Source organism: Panulirus ornatus, chromosome 1 (genome assembly GCF_036320965.1).
Source record: "Panulirus ornatus isolate Po-2019 chromosome 1, ASM3632096v1, whole genome shotgun sequence".
Lineage (NCBI taxonomy): Eukaryota > Metazoa > Arthropoda > Malacostraca > Decapoda > Palinuridae > Panulirus > Panulirus ornatus.
Genome location: NC_092224.1, coordinates 102,462,065 through 102,484,583, shown reverse-complemented (window position 1 = coordinate 102,484,583; position 22,519 = coordinate 102,462,065). Strand labels below are relative to the sequence as shown.

Sequence of the window (22,519 nt, the reverse complement as noted above, 5' to 3'; positions counted from 1 at the left end):
AGATGGTCAAAATGCTGAATACGTACCATAAGATAAAAGGGGAGGGTGATAAAGATGATAATCGTCATTTATGATTGAACTCTCACTGGATGACTTGATTAATGCGGCAATGATTTCAGTCGTATCATGTGAGTGTGAGCCATCATCATTATTTTTTTCTTATCGTATGCATTTTTCTATAAAGCTAAAAAAAAAGAAATGCTCGATTTGGCAGATCTAGTAGGTGTGCGTTAGATATGTTCGTTTCTGCGATTATGCGCTGAATATTTTCGTCGCTGAGAATGTGTGCTGCCTTCTAACAAGCTGGGATAAGTTACTCACTTGAATCATAAACAACATTCCATTACCAACTAACCAATGGCATTCCTAATTTCAACAAATGTTAGCTATCCTGCAGTTTGATAAAGTTTACTCGGGTAGTTTCATAGCGAAAACTTTTAGCGGAAATAACGAAGGGAGATTTCCAGATGTATATGACATATATTTATAGTTAACTGTGGTTGGTGACCATAACTTTACCTATATCCAGCCTAGTCGTATGCAAACTTTCCCTCCCCGTTGAAGCCAGTCTTGGATAAAGGTAAAGTAGTAGCTGGCGAAAGTCGCCTATAGAAATAATGATAAAGTATAGACAAGCTCTAGTATTTTTTATTTTGTTACTTATCAGGTTAGCTACGACAAACTGACAAATTCCCAGCTTTACTTCTCTAACTTCTCATCCTTAGAATATTACACCTGAAAACAGAAATTTTAGGCAATAAGGGTCACGCCGAACTACAGGGATGTGTCGATAATATGATTTAGTAATTGGTTACATTTGTAAGATTAGCAGACACTACAATCAGTTGATCGCTGCCATAGATTTGGTTAGGTTAGATTTACTAAGATATATAGGAAGATCAAGAGATGAATAGACAGAAGATGTCAGAAAACATTAGGAGCCATTCGCTACCCATTCTAATCTGCCCACATCCCACATTTCACGTGCCACATGCATCTCTTGCACAAGCCATCACTGCTTCCCTAAATACCTCCCATATCTCTAGCTGCCATGTGTAATGCATCGAAACCGCAGACCTTTCCCAAAGGCCGTGGAGCTCCTAAATTATCCAAGAAGCTAAAAACCACACAAACAATGTTGGACCTTTTGTCCTTTTTCTTACAAAAGAAATTGAGTGCTGTCTGTTTAACTTCGTCTTCTTATAGGTCGATTTCTTTGTAACACATGGTGTCAACTATGACATTTTAGGCTACTTTTGAACTGTGTACTATGTTTTTAGTTTTTTGGATAATTAAGGGCTCCACGACCTTTAGGAAACACTGTATTGGAGTTGCCGTCTTCCAGTGGGCTGTCAAGAGTGAGGCACAAAAAGCTAATTAACAGCACAGGAGTGAAAGGGACAAGCCAAGCAATGACTGGTGAGAGTAAAATATGTATGCAGCTTTTCTGTATCTTTAGAAAGTGTATGACAGAGTTGAGTGGAATGCTTTGTCGGATGTGTTAAGGATATAGGGGTAGGGGGTAAATGTTGGATGGATTGAAAGCCTTCTACTTGTGGATGTGAGAAAGGGCTGTGTGATGTCACATGGCTTTTTAACATGTATATGGATGGAGTGATAAAAGAGGTGAAAGCAGAATTTGGGAAAAGTGTACACATGGAATGTGGTAATGAGGCATGTTGGCTTGTGACCAGCCTGTTTGTGGATTGTACAATTTTTTTTGCTGAGAGTGAAGAGGAGTTGAGAGGGTAGTAAATCTCCCTTATGATGTGTGGAAGTGTAGGCAATTGAGGGTAAATGTGAGTATAAGGAAAGTAATGGTATTTAAAAAGAAATAAAGTAAAAGTTTAGATTTTGCAAAACTCTGCAGAGTGCCATGAAAAAAATGTACTAAATCACATTATGAATTTGGGGGGGAGAAAGACTGGAAGAGGTAAGAACATTTAAGTATTTGGGAGCTATCTTGAGTAACTTTGGTGATAGGGAATGAGAGAGATGGGAGAGAACAGTGCAGGGTAGAGTCAGTGGGTCCCTTAATAAAGTAATGAAGATCAGAGGTGTAAGTATGGAAGTGAAGAATGGATTAAGGGATAGCATGGTCCTTCCAACCTTGACCTATGCAGCCAAAACATGGAGATGTAATGAGTCACAGAGGTCTAGAATCCAGTTTGAGGGAATGAGCTATTTGAGAAGAGCTTGTAAATGACTAGATGAAATGAAGAAAGAAATAAGAGGATGTATGAGATATATTGTATGGCAGGAAATTCAAATGGAATGAATTGTGGAATGGTAGAGTGGGTGAAACACAATACTTTGAGGTATTGTGGGCATGCAGAAAGAATGGAAGACAAGGACTTTACAAGGAGATTGTATGGTAGTACAATTAAGGGGGTTGGTGTGAGAGGAAGACCACATATGACGGGGAAATAGCGTAAGAGTACTGGAGGGAGAAAAATGGTGGAAGTGTGCTTGGAATAGTGAATGCGAGGGAGGCATGTAAGGACAGAGACAAGAGGAGACTGTTTTACCGTAGCCACCTCCTTGATGGGAGTTTCCAAAGGGAATGGGCATCAGAGCTGTAGATAGATAGATAGATAGATCAGTGTTGTGAACTGGTTTTAGCTAACCCCTTCCAAGTGAGAGAACGCACTTGCTTGCCTTTCCAGCATTCCTTCTCCAACTGGTGAAGATCTTCATTAAAGAGTTCTTCCTTGTGCAATTTTAGCAACTCATCCACGTCACCCTCCTCAGCCACATTAAAGCTGACTTTTTTTGCCATTTCCACAGTGCGTGCATGCATTCTTGTTACTTCACTGTTGATGTCAAAACCCTGGAATCCATGAACAAACTGAGGGCAAAACTTCCACTATACTCCATTCATACAAACATGTGATTTTCTTCCAGGCCTCACTTATGACTGTGATGGTAAAGAACTTCCAGAATTCTTTCACAGTCATCTGGTCGTCTCTGTAGCCTTGCAAATGTTCTCCATAAATAATTGGCCTTGAAAATGCATATCACCCTTGGTCCACTGGCTGGATTAGACCATAGTAGTAGTTGGAAAAACACTGCTATTCTCACAAAGATCCTGTATTGAAGGTGAATCTTGAAACATATATTCTCCTTTGCACTGTACTTCTGCTGCTCTACATGAAGCTTTGCAGCAAAATAATCACAGAAAAGTTTGTTTTCACCACTGCTTCTCCTTTCATCAAACCTCTTGCAACGACTCTCGTTTTGCATACCTCCCTGTCCCAAACACCTTGTTTGCCACCCTATCGTCAAGTACACTCACCAGTCCTTCAAAGAACTCACTCCATCTCCTCTTCATCTCATCACTGCCTCTTATCACTTCCTCATTTGTCCCCTTCACCAATGTTTCTGTTTGTTCTCTTGTTTCTCTCAGAATATTAATCTCCTTCCAAAACATCTTATTCTCCCTAAACTTTGCTGATACTTGCTCATCCCAGTTCTCCTTTGCCCTCATTTTCTGCCTCTGCACCTTCCTCTTGACCTCATGCCGGTTTTTCTCATATATATTTCCCATTCACCCTTACTCCTTCCATGCTCAGACATTTCTCTTTTCTTTTTCCATAACAACTTTACTTTGTCATCTCACCATTCACTACCATTTCTCACCCTTTAATTGGGGTAAGACTGAAAAACAGGATGGTGTGGAATTTGAGAATGTGTGGAAGACCACCAGATCTACTGTGCAAATTTAGCCAAATTAAGAAACAAACAATGGAAGAAGTATTTCAGTGGAAGAAATACTTCTTCCATGACAATTGTATCCAGTGGGGGCAAGGGCAATCAGTTGATTATCTACTCATAGATTTTTAAGTTGATATTTTGTATTATGAGTAAAGTGAATATAAATCAAAGAAAACTGTATTATGTCTGCTGGTATCACATAGGCAGATAGAGAACGATGATGGTAATCAAATAAAAACTTTATCTACCACTCTGATAAGACAGTATGAGTCATCTGTATCTTTGATTTTTTGTCATTATTTGACAGCTATATTTAACTAGGATGTAAAATTTTTTATTGTCATCTGCTTGCTTAATTTCGTATCAGATACATTCCAGTTTGATAATTATTTATTCTTTTTTGTATCTTGTTTCAGAGAGTTCTAAAAAAGTCAGCATGTTCTCATCTAGTAGCTTGAGCAAAGTGAAGTAAGTCTTCATTAATTAATTTTAGATTGTAGTTTTCAACTGTTTTAATGTTTTTGTTGTCATTTGTTTTCTACAATTATTCTTAGCATTTCAGCTATCTTTGCATAATACTGTACTGATCACCGCACTAAATTGGAAGACTGCATTTTCATGACTTTAATGTATTGCGGGCCAGTGTATGAATGTTTGATGGTACTGTAATGCATTACCTGATCATTTAGGATGATGTTTTAATGATATGCTATTTACAGAACAAAGATCCCAAGTTAGAGGCAATTGTGAGGGAAGAAAATTATGATACAAGTGGTGTCTGAATCTTGGTTAGATATTGGAGAGAGAGTTCCATGGTGAATATGCAGTTTCAGGATACACTGTAAAATCCTTGAAGGACTAGGCCTGGATGATTTTTTTTCCTCTCTCCATGGGAGGGGGTTCTCCTAGGATGTGCTTATAGAAATATTAAAAGAAAAGTAATTTAGTAATGCCAGGTAATAATTGCTCAAGGAACTTAAAGATAAAGGGATGACTTGTCTAATTATCCTTATTTTTTGCTGTGCAAACAATTAGATTTGGCACGCTGCACAAGCCTGACTTATCAGGCATTTGTTGACTTTTTCTTACTCATACATTGTCATTTCTCTGACACCATCAATAGATTACTGATACACGATGAATTTTTTGTACTACTAACTGTTCACCATCCCATGAATCATTATCTACATATCATTGCCCCAAAGACTTACCAATTAGCCAATAATTTATGTGGGGTATATGTAAGGGCCATATCTTCCCTAATTATGTTGAATAGACATTGAGAACTAAGATTCTTTCCAAATGTTAAATGTGGCTGTTTGTGCTACAAGGCATCTCTTCAGAGAAGAGGCAACCCATACAGCCCATACAACCCAGAGAAAAGGCAACCCATACAAATACAGCAAGGGTCCTCATAAGTTAAGACATTGTGCTATGGGGGTATCTAAGGTAAGACATTGTGCTATGTGGTTATCTAAGGTAATACATTGAGCTATGTGGGCATCTAAGATATTGTGCTATGTGATTATCCAAGGTAAGACATTGTGTTATGCGTGTAACTATGGCTTTAGTATTTTCTCTGGAGCTAATTTCAGTTGTGACATAAAGTACATTTACATGCTGGTAAAGCAAGCCCTCAGATTTTAACAATGGTGGAAGGAACAGTCTGTACAAATTTAACAAACATCTCCATGTCCTAAAACATACAGGTATGACTAGGGCTCTTATGGGGTTAAGAGTGATATGACAAATTATATAAGTAGTGGTGTCTTGCTCTTTGTTAAATTTCATCTAAATCCCTAGCTGAAAAGTGTTGTAGCTGCTCATGATGTTGTATTAGTTTGTTTGTAGATGGGGTGATTTGGGAGGTAAATGTGAGAGTCTTAGAGAGAGGGGCGAGTATGCAGTCTAGGGGATTAAAGGGATTGGGAAGTGAGCCAGTTGTTTGCTGGTGATACAACACTGGTGGAAGATTCAGTTGAAAAACTGCAGAAGTTGGTCACTGACTTTGGAAGAGTGAGTGAAAGGAGAAATTGAAAGTAAATGTGAACAACAACAAGGTTATTACATTTAGCAAAGTTAAAGAATAGGTTAGTTGGGGGTGTGAGTTTGAATGGAGAAAAATTGTAGGAAGTGAAGTGTTTAGATACTTGGGAATGGACTTGACAGTGAAAGGGACCATGGAAGTTATGGTGGGAGAGGGGGTGAAGGTTCTGGGAGTGCTGGAGAATATGTGGAAAGATAGAAAATTATATGGGAGGGCAAAAATGAGTGTTTAAAGGAATAGTGGCCCCAACAACATTATATGGATGCTAGATATGGGCTATAAATAAGCTGTGTGGAAGAGGATGGATGTATTAGAAATGAAATGTTTTAGGACATATGTGGTGTGAGGTGGTTTGATCGAGCAATTACTGAAAGGGTAAGAGAGATGTGTGATAAAAAAAAAGGGTGTGGTTGAGAGAGCAAAAGAGGTTGTACTGATATTGTTTGGACATATGGAGAGAATGAGTGCGCAAAGACTGACAAAGAGGATATATGCATCAGAAGTGGAGGGATCAAGGAGAACAAGGAGACCAAATTGGTGGAAGGATGAAGTGAAAAAGATTTTGAAAGACTGGGACCCAAACATGTAGGAGGGGGAAAGGCGTGCATGGGACATAGTGAACGGGAATGATATGATTTATTGGGGTTGGCTTGCTGTCAGTGGACTCAACCGAGGCATGTGAAGCATCCAGGGTAAACCATGTGAAGATCTGTGGGGCCTGGTTGTGGAAAGAGAACTGTGACTTTGATGCATTACAAATGACAGCTCAAGAATGGATGTGAGCAGATGTGGCCCTTTTTTTTTTTTTTTTTTCTGTCTGTTCCTGGCACAAACATGGGAAACACTGATCAAATATGAAAATTTCTTATTGATGTCAGAGATAAGCTCCATAAAAATATCCCAGTATTATTAGTTTATAGGGCCCCAGAACATACAACAAACTAGAGAGTGGATGTGTTGGAAATGAGATGTTTAAGGACAATATGTGGTGTGAGGTGGTTTGATTGAGTAGTAATGAAAGGGAAGAGAGATGTGTGGTACTAAAAAGAATGTGTTTGAGAGAGCAGAAAAGGGTCTATTGAAGTGGTTTGGTCACATGGAGAGAATGAGTAAGGAAAGATTGACAAAGAGGATATATGTGTCAGAAGTGGAGGGAATAAGGAGAATTGGGAGACCAAATTGGAGATGGGAGGATGGAGTGAATAAGATTTTGAGCGATTCGGGCCAAAACATGCAGGAGGATGAAAGGTGTGCATGGAGTAGAGTGAATTGGAACGATGTGGTTAACCGGGTTCAACATGCTGTCAATGGATTGAACCAGGGCATGTGAAGCATCTGGGGTAAACCATAGAAAGTTTTCTGGGGCCTGGATGTGGAAAGGGAGCTGTGGTTTCGGTGCATTATACATGACAGCTGGAGACTGAGTGTGAACGAATGTGGCCTTTGTTGTCTTTTCCTAGCACTACCTCGTGCACGTTCGGGGGGAGGGTGGTGTCATTTCATGTGTGGCGGGGTGGCTGCGGGAAGGAATTAAGACAGCAAGTATGAATTGTATACATGTGTATATATGTATATGTCTGTGTATGTATATATATGGATGCGTTGAAATGTATAGGTATGTATATGTGCATGTGTGGATGTGTATGTATATACTGTGTGTGTGGGTGGGTTAGGTTATTCTTTCGTCTGTTTCCCTGTGCTACCTTACTAATACAGGAGAGAGTGACAGAGTATGATAAAGAAAAAAAAAACTGATGATGTGTGTGTTTGATGATAAAAAAAAAACTGATGATGTGTGTGTTTGATGATAGAGTGGCAGATGTAGGGTGTTTTTGTCAAGGTGATGTGTGAAGTGAGAGGGTCAGTGAGAATGGTTTGGTAAACAGAGACAAGGTAGTGAAAGCTTTGCGGAATATTTATTTATTTATTTATTTTGCTTTGTCGCTGTCTCCCGCGTTAGCAAGGTAGCGCAAGGAAACAGACGAAAGAATGGCCCAACCCACCCACATACACATGTATATACATACACGTCCACACACGCACATATACAGACATATACATATATACACATGTACATAATTCATACTGTCTGCCTTTATTCATTCCCATCACCACCCCGCCACACATGAAAGAACAACCCCCTCCCCCCTCATGTGTGCGAAATAGTGCTAGAAAAAGACAAAAAAGCCACATTCTTTCACACTCAGTCTCTAGCTGTCATGTAATAATGCACCGAAACCACAGCTCCCTTTCCACATTCAGGCCCCACAGAACTTTCCATGGTTTGCCCCAGACGCTTCACATACCCTGGTTCAATCCATTGACAGCACGTCGACCCCGGTATACCACATTGTTCCAATTCAATCTATTCCTTGCACGCTTTCACCCTCTTGCATGTTCAGGCCCCGATCACTCAAAATCTTTTTCACTCCATCTTTCCACCTCCAATTTGGTCTCCCACTTCTCCTCGTTCCCTAAACCTCTGACACATATATTCTCTTGGTCAATCTTTCCTCAGTCATTCTCTCCCTATATATATATATATATATATATATATATATATATATATATATATATATATATATATATTTTTTTTTTTTATTATACTTTGTCGCTGTCTCCCGCGTTTGCGAGGTGAGTAATGTGGCAGTTGAGGGAATAATTGGTATACATGGGGTGTTCGGTGTTGTAAATGGAAATGGTGAAGAGCTTGTAGATTTATGTGCTGAAAAAGGACTCATGATTGGGAATACCTGGTTTAAAAAGCGAGATATACATAAGTATACTTATGTAAGTAGGAGAGATGGCCAGAGAGCGTTATTGGATAAGTATATAAATCTTTCCTCACTCATTCTCTCCATGTGCCCAAACCATTTCAAAACACCCTCTTCTATTCTCTCAACCACGCTCTTTTTATTTCCACACATCTCCCTTACCCTTACATTACTTACTCAATCAAACCACCTCACACCACTCATTGTCCTCAAACATCTCATTTCCAGCACATCCACCCTCCTGCACACAACTCTATCCATAGCCCACGCCTCGCAACCATACAACATTGTTGGAACCACTATTCCTTCAAACATACCCATTTTTGCTTTCCGAGATAATGTTCTCGACTTCCACACATTCTTCAAGGCTCCCAGGATTTTCACCCCCTCCCCCACCCTGTGACTCACTTCCGCTTCCACGGTTCCATCCGCTGCCAGATCCACTCCCAGATATCTAAAACACTTTATTTCCTCCAGTTTTTCTCCATTCAAACTTACCTCCCAATTGACTTGACCCTCAACCCTACTGTACCTAATAACCTTGCTCTTATTCATATTTACTCTTAACTTTCTTCTTTCACACACTTTACCAAACTCAGTCACCAGCTTCTGCAGTTTCTCACATGAATCAGCCACCAGTGCTGTATCATCAGCGAACAACAACTGACTCACTTCCCAAGCTCTCTCATCCACAACAGACTTCATACTTGCCCCTCTTTCCAAAACTCTTGCATTCACCTCCCTAACAACCCCATTCATAAACAAATTAAACAACCATGGAGACATCACACACCCCTGCCGCAAACCTACATTCACTGAGAACCAATCACTTTCCTCTCTTCCTACACGTACACATGCCTTACATCCTCGATAAAAACTTTTCACTGCTTCTAACAACTTGCCTCCCACACCATATATTCTTAATACCTTCCACAGAGCATCTCTATCAACTTTATCATATGCCTTCTCCAGATCCATAAATGCTACATACAAATCCATTTGCTTTTCTAAGTATTTCTCACATACATTCTTCAAAGCAAACACCTGATCCACACATCCTCTACCACTTCTGGAACCACACTGCTCTTCCCCAATCTGATGCTCTGTACATGCCTTCACCCTCTCAATCAATACCCTGCAATATAATTTACCAGGAATATTCAACAAGCTTATACCTCTGTAATTTGAGCATTCTCTCTTATCCCCTTTGCCTTTGTACAATGGCACTATGCACGCATTCCGCCAATCCTCAGGCACCTCACCATGAGTCATACATACATTAAATAACCTTACCAACCAGTCAACAATACAGTCACCCCCCTTTTTTTATAAATTCCACTGCAATACCATCCAAACCTGCTGCCTTGCCGGCTTTCATCTTCCGCAAAGCTTTTACTACCTCTTCTCTGTTTACCAAATCATTTTCCATAACCCTCTCACTTTGCACACCACCTCGACCAAAACACCCTATATCTGCCACTCTATCATCAAACACATTCAACAAACCTTCAAAATACTCACTCCATCTCCTTCTCACATCATATATAATTTTTTTTTTTTTTTTTTGCTTTGTCGCTGTCTCCCGCGTTTGTGAGGTAGCGCAAGGAAACAGACGAAAGAAATAGCCAACCCACCCCCATACACATGTATATACATACGTCCACACACGCAAATATACATACCTACACAGCTTTCCATGGTTTACCCCAGATGCTTCACATGCCCTGATTCAATCCACTGCCAGCACGTCAACCCCGGTATACCACATCGATCCAATTCACTCTATTCCTTGCCCTCCTTTCACCCTCCTGCATGTTCAGGCCCCGATCACACAAAATCTTTTTCACTCCATCTTTCCACCTCCAATTTGGTCTCCCACTTCTCCTCGTTCCCTCCACCTCCGACACACATATCCTCTTGGTCAATCTTTCCTCACTCATTCTCTCCATGTGCCCAAACCATTTCAAAACACCCTCTTCTGCTCTCTCAACCACGCTCTTTTTATTTCCACACATCTCTCTTACCCTTACGTTACTTACTCGATCAAACCACCTCACACCACACATTGTCCTCAAACATCTCATTTCCAGCACATCCATTCTCCTGCGCACAACTCTATCCATAGCCCACGCCTCGCAACCATACAACATTGTTGGAACCACTATTCCTTCAAACATATACACACACATATACATATATATACATATGAAAAAAGTAAGAAATAATTTAGAAAACTGAAACTTCTAGCTTGAAATGAAATGTATAAAAGAAAGAGATAGGAGGTCAAGAGAAAGGTGCAAGAGGTGAAAAAGAGGGCAAATGAGAGTTGGGGTGAGAGAGTATCATTAAATTTTAGGGAGAATAAAAAGATGTTCTGGAAGGGGGTAAATAAAGTGCGTAAGACAAGGGAGCAAGTGGGAACTTCAGTGAAGGGCACAAATGGGGAGGTGATAACAAGTAGTGGTGATGTGAGAAGGAGATGGAGTGAGTATTTTGAAGGTTTGTTGAATCATATATATATATATATATATATATATATATATATATATATATTTTTTTTTTTTTTTTTTTTTTCATACTATCCGCCATTTCCCGCGACAGCGAGGTAGCGTTAAGAACAGAGGACTGGGCCTTTGAGGAAATATCCTCACCTGGCCCTCTTCTCTGTTCCTTCTTTTGGGAAAAAAAAAAAAAAACGAGAGGGGAGGATTTCCAGCCCCCCGCTCCCTTCCCTTTTAGTCGCCTTCTACGACACGCAGGGAAACTGCAGAAGCTGGTGACTGAGTTTGGTAAAGTGTGTGGAAGAAGAAAGTTGAGAGTAAATGTGAATAAGAGCAAGGTTATTAGGTACAGTAGGGGTGAGGGTCAAGTCAATTGGGAGGTGAGTTTGAATGGAGAAAAACTGGAGGAAGTGAAGTGTTTTAGATATCTGGGAGTGGATCTGTCAGCGGATGGAACCATGGAAGCGGAAGTGGATCATAGGGTGGGGGAGGGGGCGAAAATTTTGGGAGCCTTGAAAAATGTGTGGAAGTCGAGAACACTATCTCGGAAAGCAAAAATGGGTATGTTTGAGGGAATAGTGGTTCCAACAATGTTGTATGGTTGCGAGGCGTGGGCTATGGATAGAGATGTGCGCAGGAGGATGGATGTGCTGGAAATGAGATGTTTGAGGACAATGTGTGGTGTGAGGTGGTTTGATCGAGTAAGTAACGTAAGGGTAAGAGAGATGTGTGGAAATAAAAAGAGCGTGGTTGAGAGAGCAGAAGAGGGTGTTTTGAAGTGGTTTGGGCACATGGAGAGAATGAGTGAGGAAAGATTGACCAAGAGGATATATGTGTCGGAGGTGGAGGGAACGAGGAGAAGAGGGAGACCAAATTGGAGGTGGAAAGATGGAGTGAAAAGGATTTTGTGTGATCGGGGCCTGAACATGCAGGAGGGTGAAAGGAGGGCAAGGAATAGAGTGAATTGGAGCGATGTGGTATACAGGGGTTGACGTGCTGTCAGTGGATTGAATCAAGGCATGTGAAGCGTCTGGGGTAAACCATGGAAAGCTGTGTAGGTATGTATATTTGCGTGTGTGGACGTGTGTATGTACATGTGTATGGGGGGGGGGGGGGTTGGGCCATTTCTTTCGTCTGTTTCCTTGCGCTACCTCGCAAACGCGGGAGACAGCGACAAAGTATAAAAAAAAAAAAAAAAAAAAAAAAAAAAAAATATATATATATATATATATATCCCCTTTGCCTTTGTACAATGGCACTATGCATATATATATATATATATCCCCTTTGCCTTTGTACAATGGCACTATGCACGCATTCCGCCAATCCTCAGGCATCTCACCATGAGTCATACATACATTAAATAACCTTACCAACCAGTCAACAATACAGTCACCCCCTTTTTTAATAAATTCCACTGCAATACCATCCAAACCTGCTGCCTTGCCGGCTTTCATCTTCCGCAAAGCTTTCACTACCTCTTCTCTGTTTACCAAATCATTTTCCCTAACCTTCTCACTTGAGTGCTCAAATTACAGAGGTATAAGTTTGTTGAGTATTCCTGGTAAATTATATGGGAGGGTATTAATTGAGAGGGTGAAGGCATGTACAGAGCATCAGATTGGGGAAGAGCAGTGTGGTTTCAGAAGTGGTAGAGGATGTGTGGATCCGGTGTTTGCTTTGAAGAATGTATGTGAGAAATACTTAGAAAAGCAAATGGATTTGTATGTAGCATTTATGGATCTGGAGAAGGCATATGATAGAGTTGATAGAGATGCTCTGTGGAAGGTATTAAGAATATATGGTGTGGGAGGCAAGTTGTTAGAAGCAGTGAAAAGTTTTTATCGAGGATGTAAGGCATGTGTACGTGTAGGAAGAGAGGAAAGTGATTGGTTCTCAGTGAATGTAGGTTTGCGGCAGGGGTGTGTGATGTCTCCATGGTTGTTTAATTTGTTTATGGATGGGGTTGTTAGGGAGGTAAATGCAAGAGTTTTGGAAAGAGGGGCAAGTATGAAGTCTGTTGGGGATGAGAGAGCTTGGGAAGTGAGTCAGTTGTTGTTCGCTGATGACACAGCACTGGTGGCTGATTCATGTGTGAAACTGCAGAAGCTGGTGACTGAGTTTGGTAAAGTGTGTGGAAGAAGAAAGTTAAGAGTAAATGTGAATAAGAGCAAGGTTATTAGGTACAGTAGGGTTGAGGGTCAAGTCAATTGGGAGGTGAGTTTGAATGGAGAAAAACTGGAGGAAGTGAAGTGTTTTAGATATCTGGGTGTGGATCTGGCAGCGGATGGAACCATGGAAGCGGAAGTGGATCATAGGGTGGGGGAGGGGGCGAAAATTCTGGGGGCCTTGAAGAATGTGTGGAAGTCGAGAACATTATCTCGGAAAGCAAAAATGGGTATGTTTGAAGGAATAGTGGTTCCAACAATGTTGTACGGTTGCGAGGCGTGGGCTATGGATAGAGTTGTGCGCAGGAGGATGGATGTGCTGGAAATGAGATGTTTGAGGACAATGTGTGGTGTGAGGTGGTTTGATCGAGTGAGTAACGTAAGGGTAAGAGAGGTGTGGGGAAATAAAAAGAGCGTGGTTGAGAGAGCAGAAGAGGGTGTTTTGAAGTGGTTTGGGCACATGGAGAGGATGAGTGAGGAAAGATTGACCAAGAGGATATATGTGTCGGAGGTGGAGGGAACAAGGAGAAGAGGGAGACCAAATTGGAGGTGGAAAGATGGAGTGAAAAAGATTTTGTGTGATCGGGGCCTGAACATGCAGGAGGGTGAAAGGAGGGCAAGGAATAGAGTGAATTGGAGCGATGTGGTATACCGGGGCTGACGTGCTGTCAGTGGATTGAATCAAGGCATGTGAAGCGTCTGGGGTAAACCATGGAAAGCTGTGTAGGTATGTATATTTGCGTGTGTGGACGTATGTATATACATGTGTATGGGGGGGGTTGGGCCATTTCTTTCGTCTGTTTCCTTGTGCTACCTCGCAAACGCGGGAGACAGCGACAAAGTATAAAAAAAAAAAAAATATATATATATGATTGTGGTTTGAATGTGTTTGATGATAGAGTGGCAGATTTGTGGTTTCAGAAGTGGAAGAGGATGTGTGGATCAGGTGTTTGCTTTGAAGAATGTATGTGAGAAATACTTAGAAAAGCAAATGGATTTGTATGTAGCATTTATGGATCTGGAGAAGGCATATGATAGAGTTGCTAGAGATGCTCTGTGGAAGGTATTAAGAATATATGGTGTGGGAGGCAAGTTGTTAGAAGCAGTGAAAAGTTTTTATCGAGGATGTAAGGCATGTGTACGTGTAGGAAGAGAGGAAAGTGATTGGTTCTCAGTGAATGTAGGTTTGCGGCAGGGGTGTGTGATGTCTCCATGGTTGTTTAATTTGTTTATGGATGGGGTTGTTAGGGAGGTGAATGCAAGAGTTTTGGAAAGAGGGGCAAGTATGAAGTCTGTTGGGGATGAGAGAGCTCGGGAAGTGAGTCAGTTGTTGTTCACTGATGATACAGCGCTGGTGGCTGATTCATGTGAGAAACTGCAGAAGCTGGTGACTGAGTTTGGTAAAGTGTGTGAAAGAAGAAAGTTAAGAGTAAATGTGAATAAGAGCAAGGTTATTAGGTACAGTAGGGTTGAGGGTCAAGTGAATTGGGAGGTAAGTTTGAATGGAGAAAAACTGGAGGAAGTAAAGTGTTTTAGATGTCTGGGAGTGGATCTGGCAGCGGATGGAACCATGGAAGCGGAAGTGGATCATAGGGTGGGGGAGGGTGCGAAAATTCTGGGAGCCTTGAAGAATGTGTGGAAGTCGAGAACATTATCTCGGAAAGCAAAAATGGGTATGTTTGAAGGAATAGTGGTTCCAACAATGTTGTATGGTTGCGAGGCGTGGGCTATGGATAGAGTTGTGTGCAGGAGGATGGATGTGCTGGAAATGAGATGTTTGAGGACAATGTGTGGTGTGAGGTGGTTTGATCTAGTAAGTAACATAAGGGTAAGAGAGATGTGTGGAAATAAAAAGAGCGTGGTTGAGAGAGCAGAAGAGGGTGTTTTGAAATGGTTTGGGCACATGGAGAGAATGAGTGAGGAAAGATTGACGAAGAGGATATATGTGTCGGAGGTGGAGGGAACAAGGAGAAGTGGGAGACCAAATTGGAGGTGGAAAGATGGAGTGAAAAAGATTTTGTGTGATCGGGGCCTGAACATGCAGGAGGGTGAAAGGAGGGCAAGGAATAGAGTGAATTGGATCGATGTGGTATCCCGGGGTTAACATGCTGTCAGTGGGTTGAATTAGGGCATGTGAAGCGTCTGGGGTAAACCATGGAAAGCTGTGTAGGTATGTATATTTGCGTGTGTGGACGTATGTATATACATGTGTATGGGGGTGGGTTGGGCCATTTCTTTCGTCTGTTTCCTTGCGCTACCTCGCAAACGCGGGAGACAGCGACAAAGCAAGAAAAAAAATATATATATATATATATACATATGTTATCCCTCGGGATAGGGGAGAAAGAATACTTCCCACGTATTCCCTGCGTGTCGTAGAAGGCGACTAAAAGGGGAGGGAGCAGGGGGCTGGAAATCTTCCCCTCTCGTTTTTTTTTTTTAATTTTCCAAAACAAGGAACAGAGAAGGGGGCCAGGTGAGGATATTCCCTCCAAGGCCCAGTCTTCTGTTCTTAACGCTACCTCGCTAACGCGGGAAATGGCGAATAGTTTGAAAGAAAGAAAAAAGATATATATGTATATGTGCTGAGAGGTACAACTGGAGGGATGTCTGATCATTATCTTGTGGAGGCGAAGGTGAAGATTTGTATGGGTTTTCAGAAAAGAAGAGAGAATGTTGGGATGAAGAGGGTGGTGAGAGCTTGGGAAGGAGACTTGTGTGAGGAAGTACCAGGAGAGACTGAGTACAGAATGGAAAAAGTTGAGAATAAAGGAGGTAAGGGGAGTGGGGGAGGAATGGGATGTATTTAGGGAAGCAGTGATGGCTTGCACAAAAGATGCTTGTGGCATGAGAAGCGTGGGAGGTGGGCTGATTAGAAATAGTAGTGAGTGGTGGGATGAAGAAGTATGATTATTAGTGAAAGAGAAGAGAGAAGCATTTGGACGATTTTTGCAGGGAAAAAATGCAAATGAGTGGGAGATGTATAAAAGTAAGAGACAGGAGGTCAAGAGAAAGGTGCAAGAGGTGAAAAAGAGGGCAAATGAGAGTTGGGGTGAGAGAGTATCATTAAATTTTAGGGAGAATAAAAAGATGTTCTGGAAGGAGGTAAATAAAGTGCGTAAGACAAGGGAGCCAATGGTAACTTCAGTGAAGGGGGCTAATGGGGAATTGATAACAAGTAGTGAGATGGAGTGAGTATTTTGAAGGTTTGTTGAATGTGTTTGATGATAGAGTGGCAGATATAGGGTGTTTTAGTCGAGGTGGTGTGCAAAGTGAGAGGGTTATGGAAAATGATTTGGTAAACAGAGAAGAGGTAGTAAAAGCTTTACGGAAGATGAAAGCCGGCAAGGCAGCAGGTTTGGATGGTATTGCAGTGGATTTTATTAAAAAATGGGGTGACTATTGTTGACTGGTTGGTATGGTTATTTAATGTATGTATGACTCATGGTGAGGTGCCTGAGAAATACTTAGAAAAGCAAATGGATTTATATGTAGCATTTATGGATCTGGAGAAGGCATATGAGAGAGTTGATAGAGATGCTCTGTGGAAGGTACTAAGAATATATGGTGTGGGAGGCAAGTTGTTAGAAGTAGTGAAAAGATTTTATTGAGGTTGTAAGGCATGTGTACGTGTAGGAAGAGAGGAAAGTGATTGGTTCTCAGTGAATGTAGGTTTGTGGCAGGGGTGTGTGATGTCTCCATGGTTGTTTAATTTGTTTATGGATGGGGTTGTTAGGGAGGTGAATGCAAGAGTTTTTGAAAGAGGGGCAAGTATGAAGTCTGTTGGGGATGAGAGAGCTTGGGAAGTGAGTCAGTTGTTGTTCGCTGATGATACAGCGCTGGTGGCTGATTCATGTGAGAAACTGCAGAAGCTGGTGACTGAGTTTGGTAAAGTGTGTGAAAGAAGAAAGTTAAGAGTAAATGTGAATAAGAGCAAGGTTATTAGGTACAGTAGGGTTGAGGGTCAATTCAATTGGGAGGTAAGTTTGAATGGAGAAAAACTGGAGGAAGTGAAGTGTTTTAGATATCTGGGAGTGGATCGGGCGTCGGATGGAACCATGGAAGCGGAAGTGAATCATAGGGTGGGGGAGGGGGCAAAAATCCTTGGAGCCTTGAAGAATGTGTGGAAGTCGAGAACATTTGAAGGAATAGTGGTTCCAACAATGTTGTATGGTTGCAAGGCGTGGGCTATGGTTAGAGTTGTACGCAGGAGGGTGGATGTGCCAGAAATGAGATGTTTGAGGACAATATGTGGTGTGAGGTGGTTTGATCGAGTAAGTAATGTAAGGGTAAGAGAGATGTGTGGAAATAAAAAGAGCGTGGTTGAAAGAGCAGAAGAGGGTGTTTTGAAATGGTTTGGGCACATGGAGAGAATGAGTGAGGAAATATTGACCAAGAGGATATATGTGTCGGAGGTGCAGGGAACAAGGAGAAGTGGGAGACCAAATTGGAGGTGGAAAGATGGAGTGAAAAAGATTTTGTGTGATCGGGGCCTGAACATGCAGGAGGGTGAAAGGCGGGCAAGGAATAGAGTGAATTGGATCGATGTGGTATACCGGGGTCGACGTCTGTCAATGGATTGAATCAGGGCATATGAAGCATCTGGGGTAAACCATGGAAAGTTGTGTGGGGCCTGGATGTGGAAAGGGAGCTGTGGTTTCGGGCATTATTGAATGACAGCTAGAGACTGAGTGTGAACGAATGGGGCCTTTGTTGTCTTTTCCTAGCACTACCTCGCACACATGACGGGGGAGGGGGATGTTATTCCATGTGTGGCGAGGTGGCAATGGGAATGAATAAAGGCAGACAGTGTGAACTGTGCATGTGTATATATGTATGTGTCTGTGTATGTATATATATGTGTACATTGAGATGTATGGGTATGTATATTTGCGTGTGTGGACGTGTATGTATATATACGTGTATGGGGGTGGGTTGGGCCATTTCTTTCATCTGTTTCCTTGCGGTACCTCGCAGACGCGGGAGACAGCGACAAAGCAAAATAAAAAAATAAAAATAATATATATATATATATATATATATATATATATATATATATATATATATATATATATATATATATTTTTTTTTTTTCATACTATTTGCCATTTCCCGCGTTAGCAAGGTAGCGTTAAGAACATAGAACTGGGCCTTAGAGGGAATATCCTCACCTGACCCCCTTCTCTGTTCCTTCTTTTGGAAAATTAAAAAAAACAAGAAAGGGGAGGATTTCCAGCCACCCGCTCCCTCCCCTTTTAGTCGCCTTCTACGACACGCAGGGAATACGTGGGAAGTATTCTTTCTCCCCTATCCCCAGGGATAAGATATATTTTTTTTTTTTTTTTTTTTTTTTTTTTTATACTTTGTCGCTGTCTCCCGCGTTTGCGAGGTAGCGCAAGGAAACAGACGAAAGAAATGCCCCCCCCCCCCATACACATGTACATACACACGTCCACACACGCAAATATACATACCTACACAGCTTTCCATGGTTTACCCCAGACGCTTCACATGCCTTGATTCAATCCACTGACAGCACGTCAACCCCTGTATACCACATCGCTCCAATTCACTCTATTCCTTGCCCTCCTTTCACCCTCCTGCATGTTCAGGCCCCGATCACACAAAATCTTTTTCACTCCATCTTTCCACCTCCAATTTGGTCTCCCTCTTCTACTCGTTCCCTCCACCTCCGACACATATATCCTCTTGGTCAATCTTTCCTCACTCATTCTCTCCATGTGCCCAAACCATTTCAAAACACCCTCTTCTGCTCTCTCAACCACGCTCTTTTTATTTCCACACATCTCTCTTACCCTTACGTTACTTACTCGATCAAACCACCTCACACCACACATTTTCCTCAAACATCTCATTTCCAGCACATCCATCCTCCTGCGCACAACTCTATCCATAGCCCACGCCTCGCAACCATACAACATTGTTGGAACCACTATTCCTTCAAACATACCCATTTTTGCTTTCCGAGATAATGTTCTCGACTTCCACACATTTTTCAAGGCTCCCAAAATTTTCGCCCCCTCCCCCACCCTATGATCCACTTCCGCTTCCATGGTTCCATCCGCTGACAGATCCACTCCCAGATATCTAAAACACTTCACTTCCTCCAGTTTTTCTCCATTCAAACTCTCCTCCCAATTGACTTGACCCTCACCCCTACTGTACCTAATAACCTTGCTCTTATTCACATTTACTCTTAACTTTCTTCTTCCACACACTTTACCAAACTCAGTCACCAGCTTCTGCAGTTTCTCACATGAATCAGCCACCAGCGCTGTATCATCAGCGAACAACAACTGACTCACTTCCCAAGCTCTCTCATCCCCAACAGACTTCATACTTGCCCCTCTTTCCAAAACTCTTGCATTTACCTCCCTAACAACCCCATCCATAAACAAATTAAACAACCATGGAGACATCACACACCCCTGCCGCAAACCTACATTCACTGAGAACCAATCACTTTCCTCTCTTCCTACACGTACACATGCCTTACATCCTCGATAAAAACTTTTCACTGCTTCTAACAACTTGCCTCCCACACCATATATTCTTAATACCTTCCACAGAGCATCTCTATCAACTCTATCATATGCCTTCTCCAGATCCATAAATGCTACATACAAATCCATTTGCTTTTCTAAGTATTTCTCACATACATTCTTCAAAGCAAACACCTGATCCACACATCCTCTACCACTTCTGAAACCACACTGCTCTTCCCCAATCTGATGCTCTGTACATGCCTTCACCCTCTCAATCAATACCCTCCCATATAATTTACCAGGAATACTCAACAAACTTATACCTCTGTAATTTGAGCACTCACTCTTATCCCCTTTGCCTTTGTACAATGGCACTATGCACGCATTCCACCAATCCTCAGGCACCTCACCATGAGTCATACATACATTAAATAACCTTACCAACCAGTCAACAATACATACATTAAATAACCTTACCAACCAGTCAACAATACAGTCACCCCCTTCTTTAATAAACTCCACTGCAATACCATCCAAACCTGCTGCCTTGCCGGCTTTCATCTTCCGCAAAGCTTTTACTACCTCTTCTCTGTTTACCAAATCATTTTCCCTAACCCTCTCACTTTGCACACCACCTCGACCCAAACACCCTATATCTGCCACTCTGTCATCAGACACATTCAACAAACCTTCAAAATACTCATTCCATCTCCTTCTCACATCACCACTACTTGTTATCACCTCCCCATTTACGCCCTTCACTGAAGTTCCCATTTGCTCCCTTGTCTTACGCACCCTATTTACCTCCTTCCAGAACATCTTTTTATTCTCCCTAAAATTTACTGATAGTCTCTCACCCCAACTCTCATTTGCCCTTTTTTTCACCTCTTGCACCTTTCTCTTGACCTCCTGTCTCTTTCTTTTATACTTCTCCCACTCAATTGCATTTTTTCCCTGCAAAAATCGTCCAAATGCCTCTCTCTTCTCTTTCACTAATACTCTTACTTCTTCATCCCACCACTCACTACCCTTTCTAAACAGCCCACCTCCCACTCTTCTCATGCCACAAGCATCTTTTGCGCAATCCATCACTGATTCCCTAAATACATCCCATTCCTCCCCCACTCCCCTTACTTCCATTGTTCTCACCTTTTTCCATTCTGTACACAGTCTCTCCAGATACTTCTTCACACAGGTCTCCTTCCCAAGCTCACTTACTCTCACCACCTTCTTCACCCCAACATTCACTCTTCTTTTCTGAAAACCCATACTAATCTTCACCTTAGCCTCCACAAGATAATGATCAGACATCCCTCCAGTTGCACCTCTCAGCACATTGACATCCAAAAGTCTCTCTTTCGCACGCCTGTCAATTAACACGTAATCCAATAACGCTCTCTGGCCATCTCTCCTACTTACATAAGTATACTTATGTATATCTCGCTTTTTAAACCAGGTATTCCCAATCATCAGTCCTTTTTCAGCACATAAATCTACAAGCTCTTCACCATTTCCATTTACAACACTGAACACCCCATGCATACCAATTATTCCCTAAACTGCCATATTACTCACCTTTGCATTCAAATCACCCATCACTATAACCCGGTCTCGTGCATCAGAACCGCTAACACACTCATTTAGCTGCTCCCAAAACACTTGCCTCTCATGATCTTTCTTCTCATGCCCAGGTGCATATGCACCAATAATCACCCACCTCTCTCCATCAACTTTCAATTTTACCCATATTAATCGAGAATTTACTTTCTTACATTCTATCACATACTCCCACAACTCCTGTTTCAGGAGTATTGCTACTCCTTCCCTTGCTCTTGTCCTCTCACTAACCCCTGACTTCATTCATATATATATATATATATATATATATATATATATATATATATATATATATATATATATATATATATTTATTTATTTATTTATTTATTTATTTTGCTTTGTCGCTGTCTCCTGCGTTTGCGAGGTAGTGCAAAGAAACAGACTAAAGAAATGGCACAACCCACCCCCATACACAATGTACACACACACACGCAAATATACATACCTATACATCTCAATGTACACATATATATACACACACAGACACATACATATATACCCATGCACACAATTCACACTGCCTGCCCCTATTCATTCCCATCACCACCTCGCTACACATGGAATACCATCCCCCTCCCCCCTCATGTGTGCGAGGTAGCACAAGGAAAAGACAACAAAGGCCCCATTCGTTCACACTCAGTCTCCAGCTGTCACGCAATAATGCTCGAAACCACAGCTCCCTTTCCACATCCAGGCCCCACATAACTTTCCATGGTTTACCCCAGACGCTTCACATGCCCTGATTCAATCCACTGACAGCACGTCAACCCCGGTATACCACATCGATCCAATTCACTCTATTCCTTGCCCGCCTTTCACCCTCCTGCATGTTCAGGCCCCGATCACTCAAAATCTTTTTCACTTCATCTTTCCACCTCCAATTTGGTCTCCCACTTCTCGTTCCCTCCACCTCCGACACATATATCCTCTTGGTCAATCTTTCCTCACTCATTCTCTCCATGTGACCAAACCATTTCAAAACACCCTCTTCTGCTCTCTCAACCACGCTCTTTTTATTTCCACACATCTCTCTTACCCTTACATTACCTACTCGATCAAACCACCTCACACCACACATTGTCCTCAAACATCTCATTTCCAGCACATCCACCCTCCCGCGCACAACTCTATTCATAGCCCACGCCTTGCAACCATACAACATTGCTGGAACCACTATTCCTTCAAACAT

At 41.8% G+C, this 22,519-nt stretch overlaps 1 protein-coding gene across 11 annotated transcripts in view; it reads left to right on the top strand.

The window, feature by feature from the left end:
* The first annotated feature begins 282 nt into the window (after positions 1–282).
* The window catches only part of LOC139751252 (CBY1-interacting BAR domain-containing protein 1-like), a 98,156-nt gene continuing 75,919 nt past the window's right edge, over positions 283–22,519 (top strand). For 3 of the 11 annotated variants that reach the window (XM_071666577.1, XM_071666594.1, XM_071666510.1), the window contains exons 1-2: positions 600–1,419; positions 4,131–4,182. In XM_071666577.1, coding sequence (XP_071522678.1) covers positions 1,413–1,419; positions 4,131–4,182 — 59 coding nt within the window. In that variant the 5' untranslated portion in view covers positions 600–1,412. The other 8 variants (XM_071666530.1, XM_071666541.1, XM_071666520.1 and 5 more) reach the window with 8 other exon arrangements.